Genomic DNA, 23,747 nt, shown 5'->3' on the forward strand with positions numbered 1-23,747 from the left:
TGTGTGGCCGGGGCGAGGCCCCGAGTGAAAAGTCGTGGTGGGCACCACAGGCCACAAGGATGGGGACGGCGACCTGAGCAGGGTGTGGAGAGGATGGGCGGGCCGGGCGGCCGGGGGCTGTGGGAAAAGGACAGCGTGTTGGACGGTGTGCCACCCGTTGCGCAGGCGGCGCTCCAAGAGCGAGGCGCTGTGCGCCAGGCAGAAGTCGGAGGGTGACCCGTGGAGGGCTTTGCTCACGCAGGGTCGGGTGGGGTGGGGTGGGGTGGGGTGGGGGGAGGGAGTGGGAGTGGGAGTGTGGGAGCGCGAGTGGGAGGGAGGGCTACACAACCCCCCTAATGGGGGCTCTCGTGTGCGGAGGGGGAAGGGAGGCAGGCGAGGAACGATGGGCGCGGGGTCCTGAAGCCCCCGCGTGTGGGGTCCGGTGGGAAGGGGTGTGTGTGAGTGAGTGGCGGGGGCGCGCGCGCCTGTCGGGAAGGCCGGTTGCCAGTGGGTTCGGCGCTGGGGCAGCCTCCTGGGCTGAGTGCGCCAGGCCCGCGCAGCGGCGGCGCTCGGGGCGGGTGGGGTGGAGAGGCGTGCGTGTAGGGGCCTGGAGTTTGGCGCGGCGGCCACCGGGCGGCGCCAGCCCGGGCCGGCCAGGAAAGGCGGCCAAGGGCGGCGCTCGGGTGTGCGGGAGGCCCGGGTAGGGCGGGCGGTCGGACCCGGGCGGGCAAGGTCCGGCGTGTCCGGGAGTGGGATCGGAGCCCACGCCTCCGGGGAGACTGCGACCTGAACGCAGCGCCTTAGACCGCTCGGCCATCCTGACGGCGGGCCTGAGCGTGGCCCGCTGCGCCTGGCTGGGAGCCGACGCGGCCGGCGGGGCCCGCCCGGCCGCCCGCGGCGGCGGGGGCGTCTTTCGCGGGCGCGCCACGGACGGGACGCGCGCGCGCCGGCGACGGGGAGCAAGGCCAGCGGACTGCCGCCCGGCTCCACACCGCGCGCCCGCTCGGCCACCGGGCGCCGGCCGGGACAAGGCCGGCGGCCCGGCGCGCGCCCCTTCTCTCGCCGCCTCGCTGGCCCTCTCGAGAGGGCCTCTTCCTCGCGGCGCGATCTCCGCACGGGAGGGGGGGGGGGGGCAGAGGCGGCGCGGGCTCGGCCGCCCGGCCGCGTCGCCGCCGCCGCCCGGGGGCCCCGGGCGCGCGGTCGAGGTCGTGTGCGGCGCGGGCACTTTTGCTGGATGACGCGGTCGTTTGGCTGTCGGGTCGGATGGGGGCACACGTGCCGGGCACCGGTGGCGGTGGGGCCTCGAGGCGGGGTCGGCGTCCGGCAGGCAACCGGAGGGCGGTCGGGCGCCGGGGCGGCCGCCGCCGTCCTCGTTAGTATAGTGGTGAGTATCCCCGCTGTCACGCGGAGACCGGTTCGATTCCCGACGGGGGGGAGGCAGGCGTCCCTTTTTGGTGGCTGGCGCCGCTCTCGTCCGGCCGCTTGCCCCCGGGGGCCCTTCTTCGCCCTGCCGCGCCGCGCCCTCCAGCCCCCGGGGCGCTTCTTGCTGCTGCCCGCCCTCCCAACCCGGCGCCGGCCGCCAACCGTGCCGGCCTGCCCGGGGACCCCTCGGGGGCCCCCTCGCCGTCGGGCGGCGGTGGACGGCCCGGCCGAGCCAAGGCTTCCTCTGCTCCCCGCAGCGCCCGACGAGCGGCCCGCCCCCAGCGGGCTGGCGCACGGGGCTCCCTGCGGCGCGCGACCGCGGCCGCGCGACGCGCGCTGCACGGCTGCAGCTGCCGGGACGGGCGGCGGGTGGGTCCTCTTTCTCGGTGCTTGGCGCAGCTGCTCGCCGAGCAGCCTGTGGAGAGGGGCTGGGGCGAGCCGGACCGGGTGGACGGGCGCCCGGCGGGGCTTTGGCGGGGGGCGGTCCGGCGTGGGAATGGCGGTCGCTTGGTGGCGCGGCAGCGGGCGCCCCCAGAGGCGGTCCGTCCCGGCGGACGAGGGCTGCGCGTCGGGCGCGGCGCTGGCGCTGGCGCGGGGCGGCGGTTGGTGGCGCCGGTGGCAGCGCCGCGCTGCGGGCGGGCGGGCGTCGGAGCAGGGCTGCGCCAGGCGGCGGCGGCGGCGGCGGCGGCGGCGGCCGGACTGCTGTGGCGCGGAAGCCCCGGGCCGGCGTCTCGGGGCAGGCCGGAGTGTGCGGCGTTGGTGGTATAGTGTTGAGCATAGCTGCCTTCCAGAAGCAGTTGACCCGGGTTCGCCGATTCCCGGCCAAAGCGCAGCGAGACCGACCTTTTGCCGAGCTGCGGGACGCCCGCCCGCCGGGAGCGGGCGGCGGGCGGCGGGCGTGCGGCTGTGCGTGTGTGTGTGTGTGCGCGTGTGTGTGTGTGCGTGTGTGCGCGCGCAGCGCACCGAGGCGCGGCGAGCAGGAAGCCGGCGAGGGCGCGTGCCTGGGCCGGGGCGGCGGGCGGCTGGCCTGCGCAAGGCAGGGGGCCCCGGCGGCGAGGGAGCGGCGGCGGGCGGGCTGCGGGCCCCGGGTCCAGGAGGCGCAGGCGAGGGCGCGAAGCCCGCGCTCCCTGGTGGTCTAGTGGTTAGGATTCGGGGCGCTCTCACCGCCGCGGCCGGGGTCGGTTCCCGGTCAGGGAAGCCTTTCTTCTTCCTCCTCCGCCTGCCCGCCTACCGGCCGCCCGGCCCTCCGCCTCCCCGGCGCGGCGCGGGCGGCCGCGACCCCCTCCCCCACCACGCACCGCACTGGCCCGCGCCGGAGCTCGCTCGCTTCGCCCTGCGCCCCCTGGCCTCGGCCTCCCGACCGGAAGCCACCCACTTCCCGGCCAGCCACAGCCCTGCCCGCGCCCCCTCACCCCTGCCAACGACGAACCTTTCGGCCCCCGCTCGCCCCCTGGGCGTCTCCCTCCTCCTCCTCCTCCTCCTCGGACGCCTCGCTTCCCCTCTTCCTCGGTGGCTGGGGCCGCCTCTCTCCCGCCGTGGCCGCGGGCGCAGCCCCGCCGCCGGCCCCGCACGCGCTTCGACTCTCCCGCAGCCTGGCCGGCCGCGACAGTTTCGCGGCCCCCAAGCCCGCCCCTTGGTCCCCTCCCGGGGTGGGGCCGCCGGTGGAGGGCTGGGGGCTGGGGGTGCGGGCGGGGAGGGGCAGGGGTCTCCCTCGGACCCGGTCGAGGCCACCTGCCGAGACCTGTGGTCCCTAGCCTAGCCCCTCGCGCCAGCCAAGCGCCGGCCGCTCCCGCCGCCGCCTGCCGGGTCCTGGGCCCGCTGCGTGTCCCGGGGGGCCCGGCGATTGGGCGCCAGGGGCGTCTGGGTCTCGCCGCGGGCGTGGGAGCCGAGGGCCCCCGGCCGCGGCAGAAGCGGAGAACGGGCCAGTGACCCTCGACCCGTCCGTCCGTCGGGCTAGCGAGACAGCCCGCCGGCGGAGGAGACAGAGCAAGGCTGCCGGAGCGTTCCCGGAAAACGCCACGGGCAAGCAGGTGGGGAGGGGCTGGGGGCGGACGGGTGGCGGGGGTGGCCAGCGTTTTCTTCCAGTGGCCTCAGCGACGCTCCGCGTCCTATGGCCAAGTGGCCGGGGGCGTTCCCCCGGAACTCTTGCCTCCCCACGCCCCTCCCCCCACGAGCTGGGACTTTGGACGGCGTTCCCCTTCCCGCCTCGGCGTCCACCCCGCCATCCCTCTGCTCAGCCCCGCATCCATCTTCTCCTGCGGCTGCTCCCCAAAGGAGATGGCAGCTCTCCGACCCCTTGCCGCCCGCGACCGAGAGCGCCGCCGTGAGCCAGCGGGCCCCAGTATCTGTCCAGGGACCGGTTCCGGCCGAGGCAGAGGGGAGGGCCCGGGCCGATGGTGGCGGCAGGAAGCTGCACGGGCCCCACGCTGGACTTTGACGGAGCCGTTCTCCCCTGTGCCAAGGCGCCCCCGGTGGGCATAGGGGTGCGCCCCGTGAGCGCGGGGGGCTCCCCACGGGCCGGCCGGGGTGCTGGGCGCCGTGCGCGTGCGGGGGCGGGGAGACGGTGCGGGATGGAGCGTCGGTCCCGGTGGGTGGCCCCCCACGCGGGTCGGGGGGCACAGGGCCAAGTGACCCCAGGAAAGGGGAGCACGGCGGTGGAGAGCCGCGCGGTGGGTGGCGTGAGGAGGAGTCCGGGTGTGCGAGCGGGCGCGCGGGCCCGAGGAGGTGCGGGGCTTGCGGGAACGGGCCGCTCAGGCAGGGGCTCCGGGCGGCCAGGCCCTTGGCCGGCACGGGGGTGGCGGCGGGGTGAGGGTCTAGGGGTTGGGGTGGGGACGAGGGGCCTGAGCGGGGAGGGGGGACAGGGCCGGGGGAAGCGAGTCCTCGGGCGGGTCGTGCGAGAGGGGACCACAGGGTCTCGCGGGGGTTGTTGGCGGATGGTGGGGCGGGGGGCCTGGAGGCCGTGGGAGCGGCGGGTGGCAGCTTGGGGGCAGTGGGCTCCGGTGCCGAGAGCCCGGAAGCCCCTGCGGTGGGGAGAGGGGCCGCGCCGGCGGGCGGGGACTGGCTGTGCTGCGCTGCGAGGTGGTGAGGCTAAGGGTAGGGTGAGAGGAGGGGGTGGGGAGCGGGCAAGGGCGGGGAATGCCCCTGCCCCAGGGAACAGAAACGACCTGTCCTGGGGACAGAGAGTCGCGTCTCGGGTGTGCGTTGGGGTTGAGTTGAGAAGAGGCCAAAGGGACCAACGGAACGGAGGATCCCGGCCGGGAAGGATTTGGAGAGGTGGGCGCGGGGAGGAGGGGCCTGACAGCGTCGGGGTGTTGGAGCAGTAGGGGGGTGGGGAGGGTGGAGGTGGAGGGGGGTTGGGGCTGGGGTGCGGCTTGGGGCTTGCAGGCTGGGGTGGCGGCGGCGGGCTTGGCAGGGGTGTCTCGGGGCGTCCTGGGGGCGGGGGTGGCGGCGAGGATTCGTCGTGGTGCCGGTGCTGACGCGTGACCGGTTTGGAGTAGCGCCGGGGGAAGGGAGGGCGGGGGTGGGTGGACCCTGGGTGGCAGGTGGCGGCGCAGGTGGTTTCGGTGGTGGAGGGCCCGGCGAGCGTTGGCAACCGATGGCGGCCGAGCGGGATCAGGTGAACACACGGCGGGCGTGCATGGTGACGATCTCGCGGAACTCTTTGGAAAGACTCGAGGCGCGCCATCAGGACACGGGGACCCTCCGGGAGGAGGGCGGTGGGTCACCCGTAGGAGCGGCACGTTCCTTCCTGCCGGCAGTGCCAACGCCGCGTAACTTGCCGGCCGGGGTCAGAGCGAGCCAGAGAGCGGGGAAAGGTCGGCGGGCCGGCGAGGAGGTGGGGCGTGCATGGGCCCGCGCGTGTGCTGCGGGAGAGTGTCCCTCGAAGGGAAAAACGCGTGACTCGGCGGGGTCACGGGAAGGAAAAAGAGAGGGACAAAGAGGGGAAGGTGCGCGGGCACGAGAGTGGCTGGGCCGTGAATGTGTCAGGGCACGGGGGTTTGGGGGGCGGGCGTTTGGTTCCGGGGTGCGTGTTTGGGGGCGGAGGGGGGGGGGGGACTTTTGTCTCAGGCGGAGCGAGGGCCGGGGGCGGGCGGGAGGGTGTTGGTGTGTGGGGGCGGCCTCGGCGCAGGAGAGAGGCAGCCCCTAAGCTGGACGTCGGGGCCGCGGGACCAAAGGGGGACGGGGGGGTGCTGCATGGGCCGGGAATCGGAGCCGGGCCTCCCGCGTGGCCGGCGGGAATTCTACCACTAGACACCCATGCCGGTGGCCGGCGCCACCAGGCGCCGCCCCAGCGGCCGCTCGCCACTAACCGCCCGACACTGGTCACGGCCCTGCGGCTGTCTCCTCCATCCGAGCCAGTCGGCGGACGGGGCAGCTGGAAGGGGGGGCTGCGGGGCCTGGAGGCGCTCGGGGGCGGGCGCGGTGGAGGGGGGTGCGGAGCAGGGGACCCGGAGGCGCGGTGGCACCTGTGCGCCGAAGGCGCGGGAGGCCGCGACAGGCGGGCGGCCTCGGCCCATCCGCGCCTTGTGTCCGGCCCAGGGCCGCCCGCGACCCTGCCGGCGTCGCCGGGGAGGGGAAGCCAGGAGCCGCGCCCAGCCTGGCCCGCGCTCGGTGCCAACGGGGGCGGCGATCTGTGGCGGGCGGCAGTTCCTTGACGACCGGGCCCGTGCCCAAAGTCCTGGGCGGCGGGCTTCCCCGCGGTGCGCTGGGCGCGACGGCCGTGCGCGGGGCGCCAACGGCGCGGCCTGCCGGACGCGAGCAGGGCAGGGCAGGGCAGGGCAGGGCAGGGCAGGGCTGGGCAGGGCTGGGCAGGGCTGGGCTGGGCGGGAGGGCCGTGGCGTGGGGGCGGCCGTGGGAGCCGCAGGCTGGGGGAGCGCCGCCTCGGCCGCCGCCGCTGAGCGCGGCGCTCAGGCCAAGAGACCCGGGGGCCTGAGCCTGGCGCCTGCGCTCTGGCCGACGGCTCGCCCGCAAGGGTCCGGCTCCGGGGGTGCGTTGGTAGGCGAGGCAGGAGCGCGCCGGTCTTGGATGGGCGGGGGCGCGCTTTGGCAGAGTGGCTGCCGGCCGGCGGGCCGCCCGCGGAGGAGGGCGCGCCGTCGTGTCGTCGTGGGTTTCGGCCCCCGAGGCGCCTTCGCGCGTGCAGACGGGGCTTGGCCCCGGCCGTGGAAGCCCCGACGTGGCGTGCGGGCGACGGGGATCCGGGGCTTCGGCTGCAGCTTTGCTCCCCGGGCCAAGCTTGCCGGGTTGGGCCCGCGTGCCAGGCAGGCCCCGTGCAGGAGGGCGCTGTGGTGGGCTGGCGAGCAGAAAGGCTGCCGGGCTGCGTGGGGCCCGGGAGGCAGGCATGTGTGGCCCGGGCGAGGGCCCGAGGTGAAAAGTCGTGGTGGGCTTTTTGGTGGGGTGGGGCGGCGACCTGAACGCGGGGTGTGGAGAGGATGGGCGGGCCGGGCGGCCGGGGGCTGTGGGAAAGGACAGCGTGTTGGACGGTGTGCCGCCGGGTGCGCCGTGGCGCTCCAAGAGCGGCGCTGTGCGCCAGGCAGAAGTCGGAGGGTGACCCGTGGAGGCTTTGCTCACGGGGTCGGGTGGGGTGGGGTGGGGTGGGGTGGGGGAGGGGAGTGGGAGTGGGAGTGGGAGCGCGAGGTGGGAGGGGGAGCTACACAACCCCCTAATGGGGGCTCGTGTGTGCGGAGGGAAGGGGGGAGAGCAGGCGAGGAACGATGGGCGCGAAGTCCTGAAGCCCCCGCGTGTGGGGTCCGGTGGGAAGGGTGTGTGTGAGTGAGTGGGCGGGGAGCGCCGCGCGCTGTGTCCAGGAAAGGCCGGTTGCCAGTGGGTTCGGCGCTGGGGCAGCCTCCTGGGCTGAGTGCGCTTGGACGCGCAGCGGCGGGCGTGAGCGGGTGGGGTGGAGGCGTGCGTGTAGGGGCCTGGGTTTGGCGCGGCGGCCCAGGCCGGAGGCGCCGGCCAGGCACGGCCGGGAAGAGCCGGCCAGAGAGGCGGCGCTCGGAGTGTGCGGAGGCCCGGGTAGGCGGGCGTTGGTTGGGCGGGCCAAAAGGTCGGCGTGTCCAGGAGTGGGATTCGAACCCCGCCTCCCGGGGAGACTGCGACCTGAACGCAGCGCCTTAGACCGCTCGGCCATCCTGGCCGGCGGAGCTGCGGCGCCGTGGCCGCTTCCCGCCCTGGCTGGAGCAGCCGGCCGGCGGGAGCCGCGCGCCCGCGAGCGCCTGGCGGGCGTCTTTGTGGGCGCGCCACGGCGGAGCGGGACGCGCGCGCCGGCCGACGAGGAGCAAGGCCAGCGGACCCTGGCCGGCTCCCGCCGCCGCCCCCGCTCCGCCCGCACCCCGAGACGCCCGGCCGGGACCGAGCCGCGGCCCGGCGCGCGCCCCCGCTCTCCCTCGCCGCACAGCTGGCCCTCTCGAAGGGGCCTCTTCCTCGCGGCGCGGTCTCCGCACGGGAGGCACGGGCGGCGCAGGGGCTCGGCATTTCCAGCCGCCGTCGCCGCGCCAGGGCCGGGCGCGCGGTCGGGGGGTCGTGTGCGGGAGGCCGCGGACGCTGGATGACGCGGTCGTTTGGCTGTCGGGCCGAGGGGATGGGGCGCACGTGCCGGGGACTTGGTGGCGGGGCCGGGCCTCGAGGGGCGGGGGTCGGCGTCGACGGGCAGCCGGAGAGCGGTCGGGCGCCGGGCGGCCGCCGCCGTCCTCGTTAGTATAGTGGTCGTGTCCCCGCCTGTCACGCGGGAGACGGGGGACTGGACCCCGACGGGGGAGGGCAGGCAGTCCCTTTTTTGGTGGCTGGGCCGCCGCTCCGTCGCGGCCGCTTGCCCCAGGGGCCCTTCTGCCCCGCCCTGCGCGCCCCGCCCTCCAGCCCCGAGGGCGCTTCTTCGCCTGCCCGCCCTCCGGCTTGGACGCAGGCGCTGGCCCGTGCCGGCCTGCCACGAGGACCCCTCCCCGAGGCCCCCTCGCCGGCCTCGGGGCGGCGGTCGTTCGGCACGGCCGAGCCGGGCTTCCTCTGTACCGCAGCGCCAGACGGACGACGCCCCAGCGGCCCGCGCCGGGGCTCCCTGCCGACGCCGACGCGGCCGCGCGGCCGCGCGCTGCTGCCGCTGCACAGCTGCCGGGACGGGCGGCGGGTGGGTCCTCTCGGTGCGCAGCTGCCTCGCCCGGCGAAAGCCTGTGGAGAGGGGCTGGGGGCGACCGGGGACGGTGGAGGGCGGGCGCCCGGCCGGGGGCTTGGCGGGGCGGTCGGGCGTGGGAATGGCGGTGGCTTGGTGGCGCGGCAGCGAGGCGCCCCCCAGGGCGGTCCGTCCCGGCGGGACGGGGGCTGCCGCGTGGGGCGCGGCGCTGCGGCGGCTGGCGGGCGGCGGTTGGTCGCCGGGCGCGGCGCCGCGCTGCGGGCGGGCGGGCGTCCCGGAGCAGGGCTGCGCCAGGCGGCGGCGGCGGCGGCGGCGGCGGCCGGACTGCTGGCGCGGCCCGGGCCGGCGTCTACCGGGGGCAGGCCGGAGGCTGTGCGGCGTTGGTGTGGTATAGTGGTGAGCACGCGGCTACCACGCTGACACGGATGACCCGGGTTCGATTCCCGTGCAACGCAGCGGGCCGACCTTTTGCCGGGGCTGCGGGGCCCTCCGCCCCGGGCGGGCGGCGGGCGGCGGGCGTGCGGCATGCGTGTGTGTGTGTGTGTGTGTGTGTGTGTGTGTGTGTGTGCGTGTGTGCGCGCGCCGGGCACCGAGAGCGCGGCGAGGGCAGGGAAGCCCGGCGAGGCGCGTGCCTGGGCCGGGCGGCGGGCGGCTGGCCTGCGCCAAGGCAGGGGCCCCGGCGAGGGAGCGACGAGCGGGCGACTCGGGCCCCCGGGATGCGGGAGGGCGCCGGCCGGCGAAAACCCCGACGCTCCCTGGTGGTCTAGTCGGGTTCGGATTCGGCGCTCTCCGCCGCGGCCCGAGTTCGATTCCCGGTCCAGGGAAAGCCTTTCTTCTTCCCTCTCAGCCGCCCGCCCGGCCGCCGACCTCCGCCTCCCCGGCGGCGCGGGCCGGCCGCGACCCCCTCCCCCACCACGCACGCACGCGCCCGCGCCGGGCCGCGCTCGCCCGGCCCTCGCCCCTCGCGCAGGCGCTCCCCGACCGGCCCCCGCCGCACGTCCAGCCCTGACCCTGCCCGCTCCCTCCACCCCTGCCAACGGCAGACCTTCCGGCCCCACTCGCCCCCTGGGCGTCTCCCTCCTCCTCTCCTCACACTCACTCTCGGACGCCTTTCCGCTTCCCCTCTTCCTCGGTGGCTGAGACGCCTCTCTCCCGCCGTGGCCGCCGGGCGCTCACAGCCACTGCCGCCGGCCCCCGCACGCGCTTCGACTCTCCCGCAGCCTGGCTTCGGCCGCGACAGTTTCGCGGCCCCCAAGCCGCCCCTTGGTCCCTGCGAGGTGCCAGGGCCGCCGGTGAGGGCTGGGGCTGGGGGGTGCGGGCGGGAAGAACGGGGTCTCCCTGGACCGGTGGGGGCCACCTGCCGGGGCCTGCAGGTCCCTGGCCCTCCGCCCCTCGCGCCCGCCCAGGCGGCAGCTTTCCGCGCCGCCTGCCGGGTCCTGGGCCCGCTGCGTGGGGGCCCGGCGATTCGGGCGCCGGGCGGCTCTCGGGTCTCCGCCGCGGGCGTGGGAGCCGAGGAGCCCGGCCGCGGCCGCCCGAGAGGCGGAGATGGGCCGGCTCGGCCTCGACCCGTCGTCCGTCGGGCCTAGCGGGGGTCAGCCACGCGGAGGAGACAGAGCTGGGAAGGCTACGGGAGGCCGTTCCGGAAACGCCACGGGCAAGCTGGGTGGGGAGGGGCTGGGGCGGACGGGTGGCGGGGGTGGCCAGCGTTTTTCTTCCGTGGCCTCAGCGGCATCCGCGTCCTATGGCCAAGTGGCCGGGCGTTCCCCGGAACTCTTGCCTCCCCACGCCCCTCCCCCACCGAGCTGGGACTTTGAGACGGCGTTCCCCTTCCCGCCTCGGCGGCTCACACACCATCCCTCTCTCAGCCCCGCATCCATCTTCTCCTGCGGCTGCTCCCCAAAGGGGACGGCAGCTCTCCGACCCCCTTGCCGCCCGACGGGCGCGCCGCCGTGAGCCAGCGGAGCTGGGGATATCTGTCCAGGGACCGGTTCCGGCCGAGGCAGAGGGGAGGGCCGAGCCGGTGAGCGACGCGGGGAAGCTGCCGCGTTGCCCCCGCTGGACTTTGACGGAGCCGTTCTCCCCTGGCTCCAGGGCGCCCCCGGGCCCGGGCATGGGGTGCGCCCCGCCCGGCGGGGGCGCTCCCCCACGGGCCCGGCCGGGGTGCTGGGCGTGCGCGTGCGGGGGCGGGAGACGGTGCGGGATGGAGGCGTCGGTTCGGTGGGTGGCCCCCACGCGGGTCAGGGCACAGGGCCACTGTTGACCCCAGGAAGAGGGCACGGCGGTGAACGCCCGCCGGTGGGTGGCGTGAGGGAGGAGTCCCGGGTGTGCGGCGGAGCGCCGCGGGCCCGGAGGAGGTGCGGGGCTTGCGGGGGCCCAGGCCGGCTCAGGCCGGGGGCTCCGGCGGCGGGCCCGCCCGGCGGCTGCGGGTGGCGGCGGGTGAGGATCTAGGGTTGGGGTGGACAGAGGGGCCTGAGCGGGGGAGGAGGGGGACAGGGCAGGGAGACGAGTCCTCGGGGCGGAGTCGTCGAGAAAGGACCACCGGGTCCGCGGGGTTGTTGGCGGATGGTGGGGCGGGGGGCCTGGAGGCCGTAAGGAGCGACGGGAGTGGCAAAGCAGAGCTGGAGGCGGGCTCTGATGCCGAGGAAGACGGAAGCCCCTGCCGCAGTGAGGAAAGGGCCGCCGGCGGCGGGCTGGCTGTGTGCTGCGCTGCGGGTGGTGAGGGCTAAGGGTAGGGTGAGAGGAGGGGTGGGGAGCGGGCAAGGGCGGGGAATGCCCCGCTGCCCCAGAGACAGAAACGACCTGTCCTGGGGACAGAAGTCGCGTCTCGGGTGTGCGTTGGGGGTTGAGTTGAGAAGGGCCAAGGGACCAGCGAGACGGAGGGTCCCAGCCGGGAAAGGATTTGGAAAGTGGGGGCGCGGGGAGGAGGGGCCTGACAGGCGTCGGGGTGTTGGAGCAGTAGGGGGGTGGGAGGGGTGGGGGGTGGAGGGGTTGGGGCTGGGGTGCGGCTTGGGGCTTGCAGGCTGGGGTGGCGGCGGCGGGGCTTGGCAGTGTCCTCGGGGCGTCCTGGGGGCGGGGGTGGCGGCGAGGATTCGTCGGCGGGCCGGTGCTGACGCGTGGTGGACTTGGTGCTGGCTCGGGGGGATGGGGGGGAGGGCGGGGTGGGTGGACTGGGTGGCAGTGGCGGCGCAGGTGGTTTCGGTGGTGGAGGGCCCGGGCAGGCGTTGGCAGCCGATGGCGGCCGAGCGGGATCAGGTGAACACACGGCGGGCGTGCATGGTGACGATCTCGCGGAACTCTTTGGGAAAGACTCGAGGGCGCGCCATCAGGACACGGGGACCCTCCGGGAAGGGGCGGTGGGTCACCCGTAGGAGCGGCACGTTCATGCCGGCAGTGCCCGCGCCGCGTAACTTGCCGGCCGGGGTCAGAGCGAGCCAGAGAGCGGGGAAAGGTGGCGGAGCGTGAGGAGGTGGGGCGTGCATGGGCCCGCGTGTGCTGCGGGGAGGTGTCCCTCGAAGGGAAACGCGTGACTCCGGCGGGGTCACGGGAAGGAAGAAGAGGGACAAGGAAGGAAGGTGCGCGGAGCACGAGAGTGGCTGGGCCGTGAATGTGTCAGGGCACGGGGGTTTGGGGGCGGGGCGTTTGGTTCCCGGGGTGCGTGTTTGGGGGGGGGGGCGGAGGGGGGGACTTTTGTCTCCAGGGCGAGAGCGAGGGCCCGGGGCGGGCGGAAGGTGTTGGTGTGTGGGGGCGGCCTCGAGCGCCGGGAGAGGCCGGCCCCTAGCCTGGACGTCGGGGCCGCGGGACCAAGGGAGACGAGGGTGCTGCATGGGCCGGGAATCGAACGGGCCTCCCGCGTGGCAGAGCGAGAATTCTGCCACTGAACCGCCCATGCCGGTGGCCGACGCCTGGCGCCTTGGCGGCGCTCGCCCTCGCTCCGCCCCGACACTGGTCACGGCCCTGCGGGCGCCATCTCCTCCATCCGAGCCAGTCGGCGGACGAGGCAGCTGGGCAGAGGCTGCGGGGCCCTGGAGGGCGCTCGGGGGCGGGCGCGGTAGGAGGGGGGTGCGGAGCAGGGAGACCCGGAGGCGCGGTGGCACCTGTGCGCCGGCGCGGAGGAGCCGCGACAGAGCGGGGCGGCCTCGGCCCATCCCGCGCCTTGTGTCCGGCCCGGAGCCGCCCGCGACCCCTGCGGCGTCGCCGGAGGAAGCCAGGAGCCGCGCCTTCTGGCCCGCGCTCGGAGGTGCCCGCGAGGGCGGCGATCTGTGGCGGGCGACGTTCCCGCCGACGACCCACGGGCCGTGCCCAAGTCCCCTGGGCGGCGGGCTTCCCCGCAGGTGCGCTGGGCGCGTGGCGTGCGCGGGCGCCAACGGCGCGGCCTGCCGGACGAGAGCAGGGCAGGGCAGGGCAGGGCAGGGCGGGCTGAGGGGCTGCGGGCAGGGCTGGGCAGGGCTGGGCTGGGCGGGAGGGCCGTGGCGGGGCGGCCGTGGGAGCCGCAGGCTGGGGAGCGCCGCCTCGGCCGCCCGCCGCTGAGTGGCGCTCAGGCCAAGGAGACCAGGGCCACGGGCCTGGCGCCTGCGCTCTGGCCCGGCGGCTCGCCCGCAAGGGTCCGGCTCCGGGGTGCGTTGGTGGCGAGGCAGGAGCGCGGTCTTGGATGGCGGGCGCGCTTTGGCAGAGTGGCTGCCGGCCGGCGGGCCGCGCGGAGGGCGCGCCGTCGTGTCGTCGTGGGTTTGGGCCCCGAGCGCCTTCGCGCTGCAGACGGGGCTTGGCCCCGGCCGTGGAAGCGACGTGGCCGTGTCGACGAGGATCCCGAGGCCGGCTCGCTGCTCCCGGAGCCAGCTTTGGGTTGGGCCCGCGTGCCAGGCAGGCCCCGTGCAGGAGGGCGCTGTGATGGGTAGCCGAGCAGGGGCCGGGCTGCGTGGGGCCCGGGGAGGCAGGCATGTGTGGCCCGGGCGGCCCGGGGTGAAAAGTCGTGGTGGGCACCACAGGCCACCGAGATGGGGACGGCGACCTGAGCAGGGTGTGGAGAGGATGGGCGGGCCGGGCGGCCGGGGGCTGTGGGAAAGGACAGCGTGTTGGACGGTGTGCCGCCCGTTGCGCAGGCGGCGGGCGCTCAAGAGCGAGGCGCTGTGCGCCAGGCGAGCGTCGGAGGTGACCCGTGGGGGCTTTGCTCACGCAGGGTCGGGTGGGGTGGGGGTGGGGGTGGGGGGGTGGGGGTGGGGTGGGGGAGGAGTGGGAGTGGGAGTGGGAGCGCAGTGGGGAGGGAGGGCCACACAACCCCCCTAATGGGGGCTCTCGTGTGCGGAGGGGGAAGGGAGGCAGGCGAGGAACGATGGGGGCGCGAAGTCCCTGGGCGCGTGTGGGGTCCGGTGGGAAGGACGACGAGTGAGTGGGGGGGCGGGGGCGCGCGCGTGTGTGGGAGGCCGGTTGCCCGGTGGTTAGAGGCGCTGGGAGGCAGCCTCCTGGAGGCTGAGTGCGCGGGCCCGCCGCCCGGGCGTGAGCGGGTGGGGTGGAGAGCGTGCGTGTAGGGGCCTGGGTTTGGCGCGGCGGCCCTGGGCCGGGCGCCAGCCCGAGCCGGCCAGGAAGGCGACCGGGCGGCGCTCGGGTGTGCGGGGGGAGGCCCGGGAACGGCGGGCGTTCGGTTGGGGCGGGCCAAAAGGTCGGCGTGTCAGAGTGGGATTCGAACCGCCTCCAGAGAGACTGCGACCTGAGCAGCGCCTTAGACCGCTCGGCCATCCTGACGGCGGGCCTGGGCGCGTGGCCGCTCGCCTGGCTGGGAGCCGACGCGGCCGGCGGGACGCCGGCCGCCCGCAGCCTGGCGGGGGGCGTCTTTGTGGGCGCGCACGGACGGGACGCGCGCGCCCGCGGCCGACGGGGAGCAAGGCCAGCGGACTCGCCCGGCTCCACCGCCGCCGCCGCCCCGTCGCCCACCGGCGCCGGCCGGGACAAGGCCGCGGCCCGGCGCGCGCCCCCTTCTCCTCGCGCCCCTCGCTGGCCCTCTCGAGGGGCCTCTTCCTCGCGGCGCGATCTCCGCACGGGAGGCAAGAGGCGGCGCAGACTCGGCATTTCCAGCCGCCGTCGCCGCGCCGCCAGGGCCGGGCGCGCGGTCGGGGGTCGTGCGGGCCGCGGGCCGCTTTGCTGGATGACGCGGTCGTTTGGCTGTCGGGGTCGGATGGGGCACACGTGCCGGGCACCGGTCGGCGGGCCGGGCCTGGCGAGGGCGGGGGTCGGCGTCGGCAGGCAGCCGGGAGGGCGGTCGGGCGCGGGCGGCCGCCGCCGTCCCTGGTATAGTGGTGAGAGTATCCCCGCCTGTCACGGAGACCGGGGTCGATTCCCCGACGGGGGAGGCAAGACGTCCCTGCCTGGTGGCTGGCGCCGCTCTCGTCCGGCCGCTTGCCCCCGAGGGCCTTCTTGGCCCCTGCCGCGCCCCGCCCTCCCGGCCCCAGGGCGGCGCACGCCCTGCCCCGCCCTCAGCCGGGCGCGGGCACTCCAACCCGGCCACTGCAGCCTGCCCACGGGGACCCCTCCCGAGGCCCCCTCGCCGTCCGGGGCGGCGGTCGTTCGGCACGGCCGAGGCAAGGCTTTCCCTCTGCTCCCCGCCGGCGCCCGGCGAGCGGCCCGCCCCCAGCGCCGCGGGGCTCCTGCGGCAGCGGCCTTCCCGGCGGCGACGCGCGCTGCTGGCTGCAGCTGCCGGGGACAGGCGGCGGGTGGGTCCTCTCCTGGGGTGCGCGCAAGCTGCCTGGCGAGCAGCCTGTGGAGGGGGCTGGGGCGAGCTCCAAGACGGTGGGCGGGCCGGCCGAGGGCTTTGGCGGGGCGGTCGGCGTGGGGTCCGCCCGATCCGTGTCCGCGCGGCGGCGGGGCGCCCCCCCGGGCGGTCGTCCCGGCGGACGAGGGCTGCCCCGCGTGAGAGCAGCAGGCGCACCTGGCCGCCAGCGCGAGGCGGCGGACCCGGTGGCGCGGGTGGCAGCGCCGCGCTGCGAGAGCGGGCGGGCGTGGACAGAGCTCGCGGCGGCGGCAGCGGCGGCGGCGGCGGCCGGACTGCTGTGGCGCGAGCCCCGGGCCGGCGTCTCGGGGCAGGCCGGGCTGTGCGGCGTTGGTGGTATGGTGGTGAACGCCGCTGCCGCCCAAGCAGTTGACCCGGGTTCGATTCCCGGCCAACGCAGCGGGCCGGCCTTTTGCCGAGCGCTGCGGGGCCCTCCCGCGGAGGCGGGCGGCGGGCGAGCGAGAGGCTGCGGCTGTGTGTGTGTGTGTGTGTGTGTGTGTGTGTGTGTGTGTGCGTGTGTGTGTGCGCGTGTGTGCCCGCGCGCAGCGCACGGGCGCGGCCGAGCAGGAAGCCGGCGCGTGCCTGGGCCGGGCGGCGGGCGGCTGGCCCCTGCCGCAAGGGCGGGGCCCCGGCGGCGGGGAGCGGCGGCGGGCGGGCTGCAGGCCCCGGGTCCAGGAGGGCGCAGGCGAGGCGCGACGCGCTCCTGATGGTCTGGTGGTTCGGGGATTCGGCGGCTCCTCACCGCCGCGGCCCGGGAGTTCGATTCCCGGTCCCGGGGAGGCCCTTTCTTCCTTCCTCTCCGCCCCGCCGCCTGCCGGCCGCCCGACCTCCGCCTCCCCGGCGCGGCGCGGGCGGCCGCGGCCCCTCCCCCCACCACGCACACCGCACGCGCCCGCGCCGGAGCTGGCTAAACCGCCCCTCGCCCCCTGGCCTCGGCCTCCCGACAAGGCCACCCGCCACGTCCAGCCCTGACCCTGCCACGCCCACTCCACCCTGCCAACGACGAACCTTTCGACCCCCGCTGCGCCCCCTGGGCGTCTCCCACCTCCTCCTCCTCCTCCTCCTCGGACGCTCGCCTCGCTTCCTCTTCCTCGGTGGCTGGGGCCGCCTCTCTCCCGCCGTGGCCGCGGGCGCACAGCCACGCCCGGCCCCCGCACGCGCCGGCTCACAGCTGGCCGGCCGCGACAGTTTCGCGGCTGGCTCCCTTGCCAAAGGGTCCCTCCCGAGGTGGGGCCGCCGGTGGGGGCTGGGGGCTGGGGGGTGCGGCGGGAAGGGGCAGGGAGTCTCCTGAGGACAGGTGGGGCCACACCACCGAGACCTGTGGTCCCTGGCCTGGCGCCCTCGCGCCAGCCAAGACGCCGGCCGCTTTCCGCCGCCGCCTGCCGGGTCTGGGCCCGCTGCGCGCGCCCGGGGCCCCGGCGGTCGGGCGCCGGGGCGTCTCGGGTCTGGCGCCCGGCGTGGGGCCGAGGGCCGGCCGCGCCAGGGGCGGAGATGGGCCCGGCCAGGCCCTCCCGGCCCGTCTGTCCTCCGGGCCCCCAGCGCGAGACCAACCCGCCGGAGGAGACAGAGTAGGGAGCTACAGGAGGCCGTTCAGGAAAGCACCCACGGGGGCAAGCAGGTGGGGAGGGGCTGGGGGCGGACGGGTGGCGGGGGTGGCAGCGTTTTCTTCCAGGGCGGCCTCAGCGACCGCTCCATCCTACTGGCGGCGCGGGGCGGGTCCCCGGAGCTCGCACCTCCCCCACGCCCCTCCCCCCACCCGAGCTGGGACTTTCGATGGGCGTTCCCCTTCCCGCCTCGGCGTCCACCCACGCCATCCCTCTCTCCGGCCCGCATCCCCGCCTGCCGGCTGCTCCCCAAAGGAGATGAACGCTCTCCGGCCCCTTGCCGCCACGGCGGGCGCGCGCCGTCGGCCCGGCGGGGCCAGTGTGTCCGGGGACGGTTCCGGCCGAGGCAGAGGGGAGGGGCCGGGCGATGAGCGGCAGAAGCTGCCGCAGAGCACGCTGGACTTTGACGGAGCACGTTCCTGTGCCCGGCGCCCCCGGTGGGCGGGGTGCGCCCCGTGAGCGCGAGCTCCCCACCGGGCCCGGCCGGGGTGCTGGGCGTCCGCGTGCGGGGGCGGGGCGCGGTGCGGGATGGGCGTCGGTCCCGGTGGGTGGCCCCCACGCGGGTCAGGGCACGGGGCCAAGTGACCCCAGGAAGAGGGCACGGCGGTGAGCCGCGGGGTGGGTCGCGGCGGCCAGGGAGTCGGGTGTGCGGCCCGGAGCGCCGCGGGGCCGGGAGGAGGTGCGGGGCTTGGGAGCCGGGCCGCTCCGAGCAGGGGCTCCGGGCGGCCCGGGCACTCGCCGGCCGGCACGGGTGGCGGCGGGTGAGGATCTCGGGGTTGGGGTGGGGACGAGGGCTGCGGGCGAGGGGAGGGGGACAGGCCGGGGGGGAAGCGAGTCCTGGGGCGGGTGATGAGAGAGGACCACAGGGTCCGCGGGGTTGTTGGCGGATGGTCGGGGCGGGGGGGGCCTGGAGGGCCGCTCCGGGAGCGTAGGGTGGCAAGCAGAGGCAGTGAGCTCGGTCTGAGGAGAAGGCCAGGAAGCCCCTGCGGTGGGAGAGGGCCGGCCAGGCGAGACAGCTGTGCTGCGCTGCGAGGTGGTGAGGCTTCAGGAGTGGGGTGAGAGGAGGCAGGAGCGGGCAAGGGCGGGAATGCCCCTGCCCCAGAGACAGAAACGACCTGTCCTGGGGACAGAGAGGCCGCCGTCTCGGGTGTGCGTTAAGGGGTTGAGTTGAAAGTAGGGACCAAACGAACAGAGGATCCCCGAAGCCGGGAAGGACCCCAGAGAAAGTAGGGCGCCGGGGAAGGCTGAGCAGGCGTCCGGGGTGTTGGAGCAGTAGGGGTGGGGAGGGTGGAGGTGGAGGGGTTGGGGCTGGGGTGCGGCTTGGGGCTTGCAGGCTGGGGTGGCGGCGGCGGGCTTGGCAGTGTCCTCGGGGCGTCCTGGGGGGCGGGGTGGCGGCGAGGATTCGTCGTGGTGCCGGTGCTGACGCGTGGTGGACTTGGTGCTGGCGCCGGGGGGAAGGGGAGGGCGGGGTGGGTGGGACTGGGTGGCAGTGGCGGCGCAGGTGGTTTCGGTGGTGGAGGACGGCGGCGTTGGCAGCGATGGCCGGCCGGCGGGGTCAGGTGAACACACGGCGGGCGTGCATGGTGGCCGAGCGATCTCGCCGGAGCTGCTGGAAAGACTCGAGGGGGCGCGCCATGGGACCGGACCCTCCAGAGAAGGCGGTGGGTCACCCGTAGGAGCGGCACGTTCCTTCTGCCGGCAGTGCCAACGCCGCGTAACTTGCCGGCCGGGGTCCAGGGCGAGCCAGAGAGCGGGGGAAAGGTGGCGGACGTGAGGAGGTGGGGCGTGCCGCGCCGGGCCGCGTGTGCTGCGGGAGAGTGTCCCTCGAAGGGAAACGCGTGACTCGAGCGGGGTCACGGGAAGGAAAGAGGGACAAGGAAGGAAGGTGCGCGGGCACGAGAGTGGCTGGGCCGTGAATGTCGGGGCACGGGGTTTGGGGGGCGGGCGTTTGGTTTCCGGGGTGCGTGTTTTGGGGGCGGAGGGGGGGGGACTTTTGTCTCAGAGGCGAGCCCAGGGGCCCGGGCGGGCGGAAGGTGTTGGTGTGTGGGGGCCGGCCTCAGCGCAGGAGAGAGGCAGCCTAAGCTGGACGTCGGGGCCGCGGGACCAAAGGGACGGGGTGCTGCATGGGCAGGGGAATCGAACCCGGGCCTCCCGCGTGGCTTGGCGGGGGTCTACCACTGAACCACCCATGCACACGCGCGCGCCTGGCCCCTCCCAGCGGCGCTCGCCCTCCGCCCGACACTGGTCACGGCCCTGGGGCCATCCTCCTCCATCCGGGCCCGGTCGGCGGACGGGGCAGCTGGAAGAGAGGCTGCGGGGCCCTGGAGGGGCGCTCGGGGGCGGGGCGCGTGGGGGGGTGCCGGAGCAGGGACACCGGGCGCGGGTGGCTGCTTTCGGCGCGGAGGAGCCGCGACAGAGCGGGGCGGCCTCGGCCCCATCCGCGTAGCAGCCGTGGGCCCCGGGGGGGCCGCCGCGCCCTGCCGGCGTCGCCGGGAGGGAGAGCAGGAGCGGCGCCCGGCCTGGCCGGCTCGGCGAGTGCCAGGCGGCCGATCTGTGGCGGGCGGCGTTCCCCCTTCGACGACCCACGGGCCGTGCCCAAGTCCCCAGGCGGCGGGCTTCCCCGCGGAGTGCGCTGGGCGCGTGGCCGTGCGCGGCGGCGCCCATGGCCCCGCGGCCCTGCCCCGAGGACGAGCAGGGCAGGGCAGGGCAGGGCAGGGCGGGGCGGGGCTGGGCAGGGCTGGGCAGGGCTGGGCTGGGCGGGAGGGCCGTGGCGTGGGGGCGGCCGTGGGAGCCGCAGGCTGGGGAGCGCCGCCTCGGCCGCCCGCCGCGGGCGGCGCTCCAGGTAAGAGACCCGGGGGGCACTGGAGCTTTGGCGCCTGCGCTCTGGCCGGCGGCTCGCCCGCAGGGTCCGGCTCCGGGGGTGCGTTGGTGGCGGGGCGGGAGCGCGGTCTTGGATGGCGGGCGCGCTTTGGCAGAGTGGCTGCCACGGCCCCGTGGGCCGCCCGCGGAGGGCGCGCCGTCGTGTCGTCGTGGGTTTGGGCCCCCGGGCGCCTTCGCGCGTGCAGACGGGGCTTGGCCCCGGCCGTGGGCCCGGCCGTGGGCGTGTGGGCGACGGGGATCCAGGGCTTCGGCTCGCTGCTCCCCGGAGCCAGCTTGCGGGTTCGGGCCCGCGTCTCGGCCGACGTGCAGGAGGGCGCTGTGGTGGGCTGGCGAGCAGAAAGGCCGGGCTGCGTGGGGCCCGGGAGGCAGGCATGTGGCCCGGGCGAGGCCCCGAGGGTGAAAAGTCGTGGTGGGCACCACAGGCCACCGAGATGGGGACGGCGACCTGAGCAGGGTGTGGAGAGGATGGGCGGGCCGGGCGGCCGGGGGCTGTGGGAAAGGACAGCGTGTTGGACGGTGTGCCGCCGTTGCGCAGGCGTGGCGCTCCAAGAGCGGCGCTGTGCGCCAGGCAGAAGTGGGAGGGCGGCCCGTGGAGGGCTTTGCTCACGCAGGGTCGGGTGGGGGGGTCGGGACGGGGTGGGGGGTGGGGGAGGGGGAGTGGGAGTGGGAGTGGGAGCGCGAGTGGGAGGGAGGGGCTGCGCCCCCTAATGGGGGCTCGTGTGCGAGGAGGGGGAAGGGAGAGCAGGCGAGGAACGATGGGGCGCGAAGTCCTGAAGCCCCCGCGTGTGGGGTCCGGTGGGAAGGGTGTGTGAGTGAGTGGGCGGGGGCGCGCGCGTGTGTCGGGGAAGGCCGGTTGCCAGTGGGTTCGGCGCTGGGGCAGCCTCCTGGGCTGAGTGCGCCAGGCCCGCGCAGCGGCAAGGGCGTGAGAAGCGGGTGGGGTGGAGAGGCGTGCGTGTAGGGGCCTGGAGTTTGGCGCGGCGGCCACAGGCCGGGGCGCCAGCCCGAGCCGGCCAGAAAGGCGGCCAAGGGCGGCGCTCCGGGTGTGCGGGGAGGCCCGGGTAGGCGGGCGTTGGTTGGGCGGGCCAAGGTCGGCGTGTCCCGGTGGGATTCGAACCCACGCCTCCAGGGGAGACTGCGACCTGAACGCAGCGCCTTAGACCGCTCGGCCATCCTGACGGCGGGCCTGGGCGCGTGGCCGCTCGCCTGGCTGGGAGCCGACGCGGCCGGCGGGGCCGCCCGGCCGCCGCCGGCGCCTGGCGGCGTCTTTGTGGGCGCGCCACGGACGGGACGCGCGCGCCGGCCGGCAGGGAGCAAGGCCAGCGGACCGCCGGCCTCCACCGCCGCCGCCGCCCCGTCGCCCACCCCGGGCGCCGGCCGGGACAAGGCCGCGGCCCGGCGCGCGCCCCCTTCTCCTCGCCGCCTCGCTGGCCCTCTCTCGAGAGGGCCTCTTCCTCGCGGCGCGATCTCCGCACGGGAGGCCGGGGGCGGGCAGACTCGGCATTTCCAGCCGCCGTCGCCGCCGCCGCCGGGCCGGGCGCGCGGTCGGGGTCGTGTGCGGGCCGCGGGCCGGCTTTGCTGGATGGCAGCGCGGTCGTTTGGCTGTCGGGTCGGATGGGGCACACGTGCCGGGCACCGGTGGCGGGCAGGGCCTCGGGGGCGGGGGTCGGCGTCGGCAGGCAGCCGGAGGGCGGTCGGGCGCCGGGGGCGGCCGCCGCCGTCCTCGTTAGTATAGTGAGTGGTATCCCCGCCTGTCACGCGGGAAACGGGGTTCGATTCCCCGACGGGAGGCAAGACGTCCCTTTTTGGTGGCTGGCGCCGCTCCTCGTCCGTGTGCCCGAGGGCCCTTCTTCGCCCTGCCGCGCCCCGCCCTCCGGCCCCGAGGGCGCTGCCCCGCCCTGCCCCGCCCTCCAGCCAGGCGCAGACGCCAGCCCGTGCCCGGCCTGCCCACGGGGACCCCTCCCGAGGCCCCCTCGCCGTCGGGGCGGCGGTCGTTCGGCACGGCCGAGCCGAGCTTCCTCTGCTCCCCGCAGGCGCCGGCCGGCGGCCCCGCCCCCAGCGGCTGGCGCACGGGGCTCCCTGCGACGCGACGCGACGCGCGGCAGCAGCTGCACAGCTGCACAGCTGCCGGGGGGGGGCCCGGGCGGCGGGTGGGTCCTCTCTCGGTGCGCGCCGGCTGCCTCGCCGAGGAGCAGCCTGTGGAGAGGGGCTGGGGCGAGGAGCCGGGCTGGGTGGGAGGGGGCGGCGGGCGGCCCGGCCGGGGCTTTGGCGGGGCGGTCGGCGTGGGAATGGCGGTCGCTTGGTGGCGGCGGCGCCCCCAGGGCGGTCCGTCCCGGCGGACTGCGAGGGCTACCGCGTCGGGCGCGGCGCTGGCGCTGGCGGCGGGCGGCGGTTGGTGGCGCCGGTGGCATGGCCGCGCTGCGCCGGGCGGGCGGGGCGTCGGAGCAGGGCTGCGCCAGGCGGCGGCGGCGGCGGCGGCGGCGGCGGCGGCGGCCGGACTGCTGTGGCGCGGGCCCGGGCGGCGGTCGGGGCAGGCCGGGCTGTGCGGCGTTGGTGGTATAGTGGTGAGCATAGCTGCCTTCCAAGAACGGATTACCCGGGTTCGATTCCCGGCCAACGCAGCGGGCAGCCTTTGCCGAGCTGCGGGGCCCTCCGCCCGGAGCGGGCGGCGGGCGGCGGGCGTGCGGCTGTGCGTGTGTGTGTGTGTGTGTGTGTGTGTGTGTGCGTGTGTGTGCGTGTGTGCGCGCGCAGCGCACGGGGGCGGCGAGCAGGAAGCCGGCGAGGGCGCGTGCCTGGGCCGGGCGGCCGGGCGTGGCCTGCGCGCGAGACGGGGGGCCCGGCGAGGGCGGCGGCGGGCGGGCTGCGGGCCCCGGGTCCAGGAGGCGCAGGCGAGAGGCGCGGCCGGCCGGCTCCCTGGTGGTCTAGTGGTTAGGATTCGGCGCTCTCACCGCCGCGGCCCGAGTTCGATTCCCGGTCAGGGAGCGCCTTTCTTCTTCCTCTCCGCCCGCCCGCCTGCCGGCCGCCGACCTCCGCCTCCCCGGCGCGGCGCGGCGGCCGCGACCCCTCCCCCCACCACGCACCGCACCCAGCCCGCGCCGGAGCTCGCTCGCTTCGCCCCTCGCCCCCTGGCCTCGGCCTCCCGACAAGGCCACCCGCCACGGCCAGCCCTGACCCTGCCACGCTCCCTCCACCCCTGCCAGCAGGGCTGTACCGGCCCCCGCTCGCCCCCTGGGCGTCTCCCTCCTCCTCCTCCTCCTCCTCCTCGGACGCTCGCCTCGCTTCCCCTCTTCCTCGGTGGCTGGGGCCGCCTCTCTCCCGCCGTGGCCGCGGGCGCTACAGCCTGCCGCCGGCCCCGCACGCGCCGACTCTCCACCGGCCACAAGCCGGCCGCGACAGTTTCGCGGCCCCCAGAAGCCGCCCCTTGGTCCCTCCCGAGGGTGGGGCCGCCTCCGGTGGGGGCTGGGGCTGGGGTGCGGGCGGGAGGGGGCAGGGGTCTCCCTGGACCGGTCGGGCCACCTGCCGAGACCTGTGGTCCCTGGCCTCGCCCCTCGCGCCAGCCAAGGCGCCGGCAGCTTTCCCGCCGCCGCCTGCCGGGTCCTGGAGCCCGCTGCGTGTCCCGGGGGCCCGGCGATTGGGCGCCGGGCGTCTGGGTCTCGCGCGGGCGTGGGAGCCGAGGGCCCGGCCGCGGCGCCCGAGAGGGCGGAGATGGGCCCAGTGACCCTCGACCCCGTCCGTCCGTCGGGCTAGCGAGACCAGCCCGCCGCGGAGGAGACAGAGCAGGGAGCTACCGGAGGGCCGTTCCGGAAAACGCCACGGGGCAAGCAGGTGGGGAGGGGCTGGGGAGGCGGACGGGTCGGCGGGGAGTGGCCAGCGTTTTCTTCCAGTGGCCTCAAGCGACGCTCCGCGTCCTATGGCCAAGTGGCTGAAGGGCGTTCCCGGAACTCTTGCCTCCCCCACGCCCCTCCCCCCCACCCGAACGGGACTTTGG

General features: G+C 76.7%; 1 protein-coding gene across 1 annotated transcript; it reads right to left on the reverse strand.

Moving 5' to 3' along the window:
* Positions 1 to 16,443: 16,443 nt before the first annotated feature.
* On the reverse strand, positions 16,444 to 22,331 carry LOC139042102 (collagen, type I, alpha 1a-like). The gene is made up of 6 exons (XM_070498058.1): positions 21,711 to 22,331; positions 20,902 to 21,361; positions 19,257 to 20,088; positions 16,979 to 17,676; positions 16,611 to 16,854; positions 16,444 to 16,531 (listed from the first exon to the last, which is right to left on the reverse strand). Exons 1-6 carry the CDS (start codon positions 22,329 to 22,331, stop codon positions 16,444 to 16,446), a joined length of 2,943 nt encoding a protein of 980 aa, XP_070354159.1.
* Between the last annotated feature and the right edge of the window lie 1,416 nt (positions 22,332 to 23,747).

The sequence above is a fragment of the Equus asinus genome, chromosome 25 (assembly GCF_041296235.1).
Source record: "Equus asinus isolate D_3611 breed Donkey chromosome 25, EquAss-T2T_v2, whole genome shotgun sequence".
Lineage (NCBI taxonomy): Eukaryota > Metazoa > Chordata > Mammalia > Perissodactyla > Equidae > Equus > Equus asinus.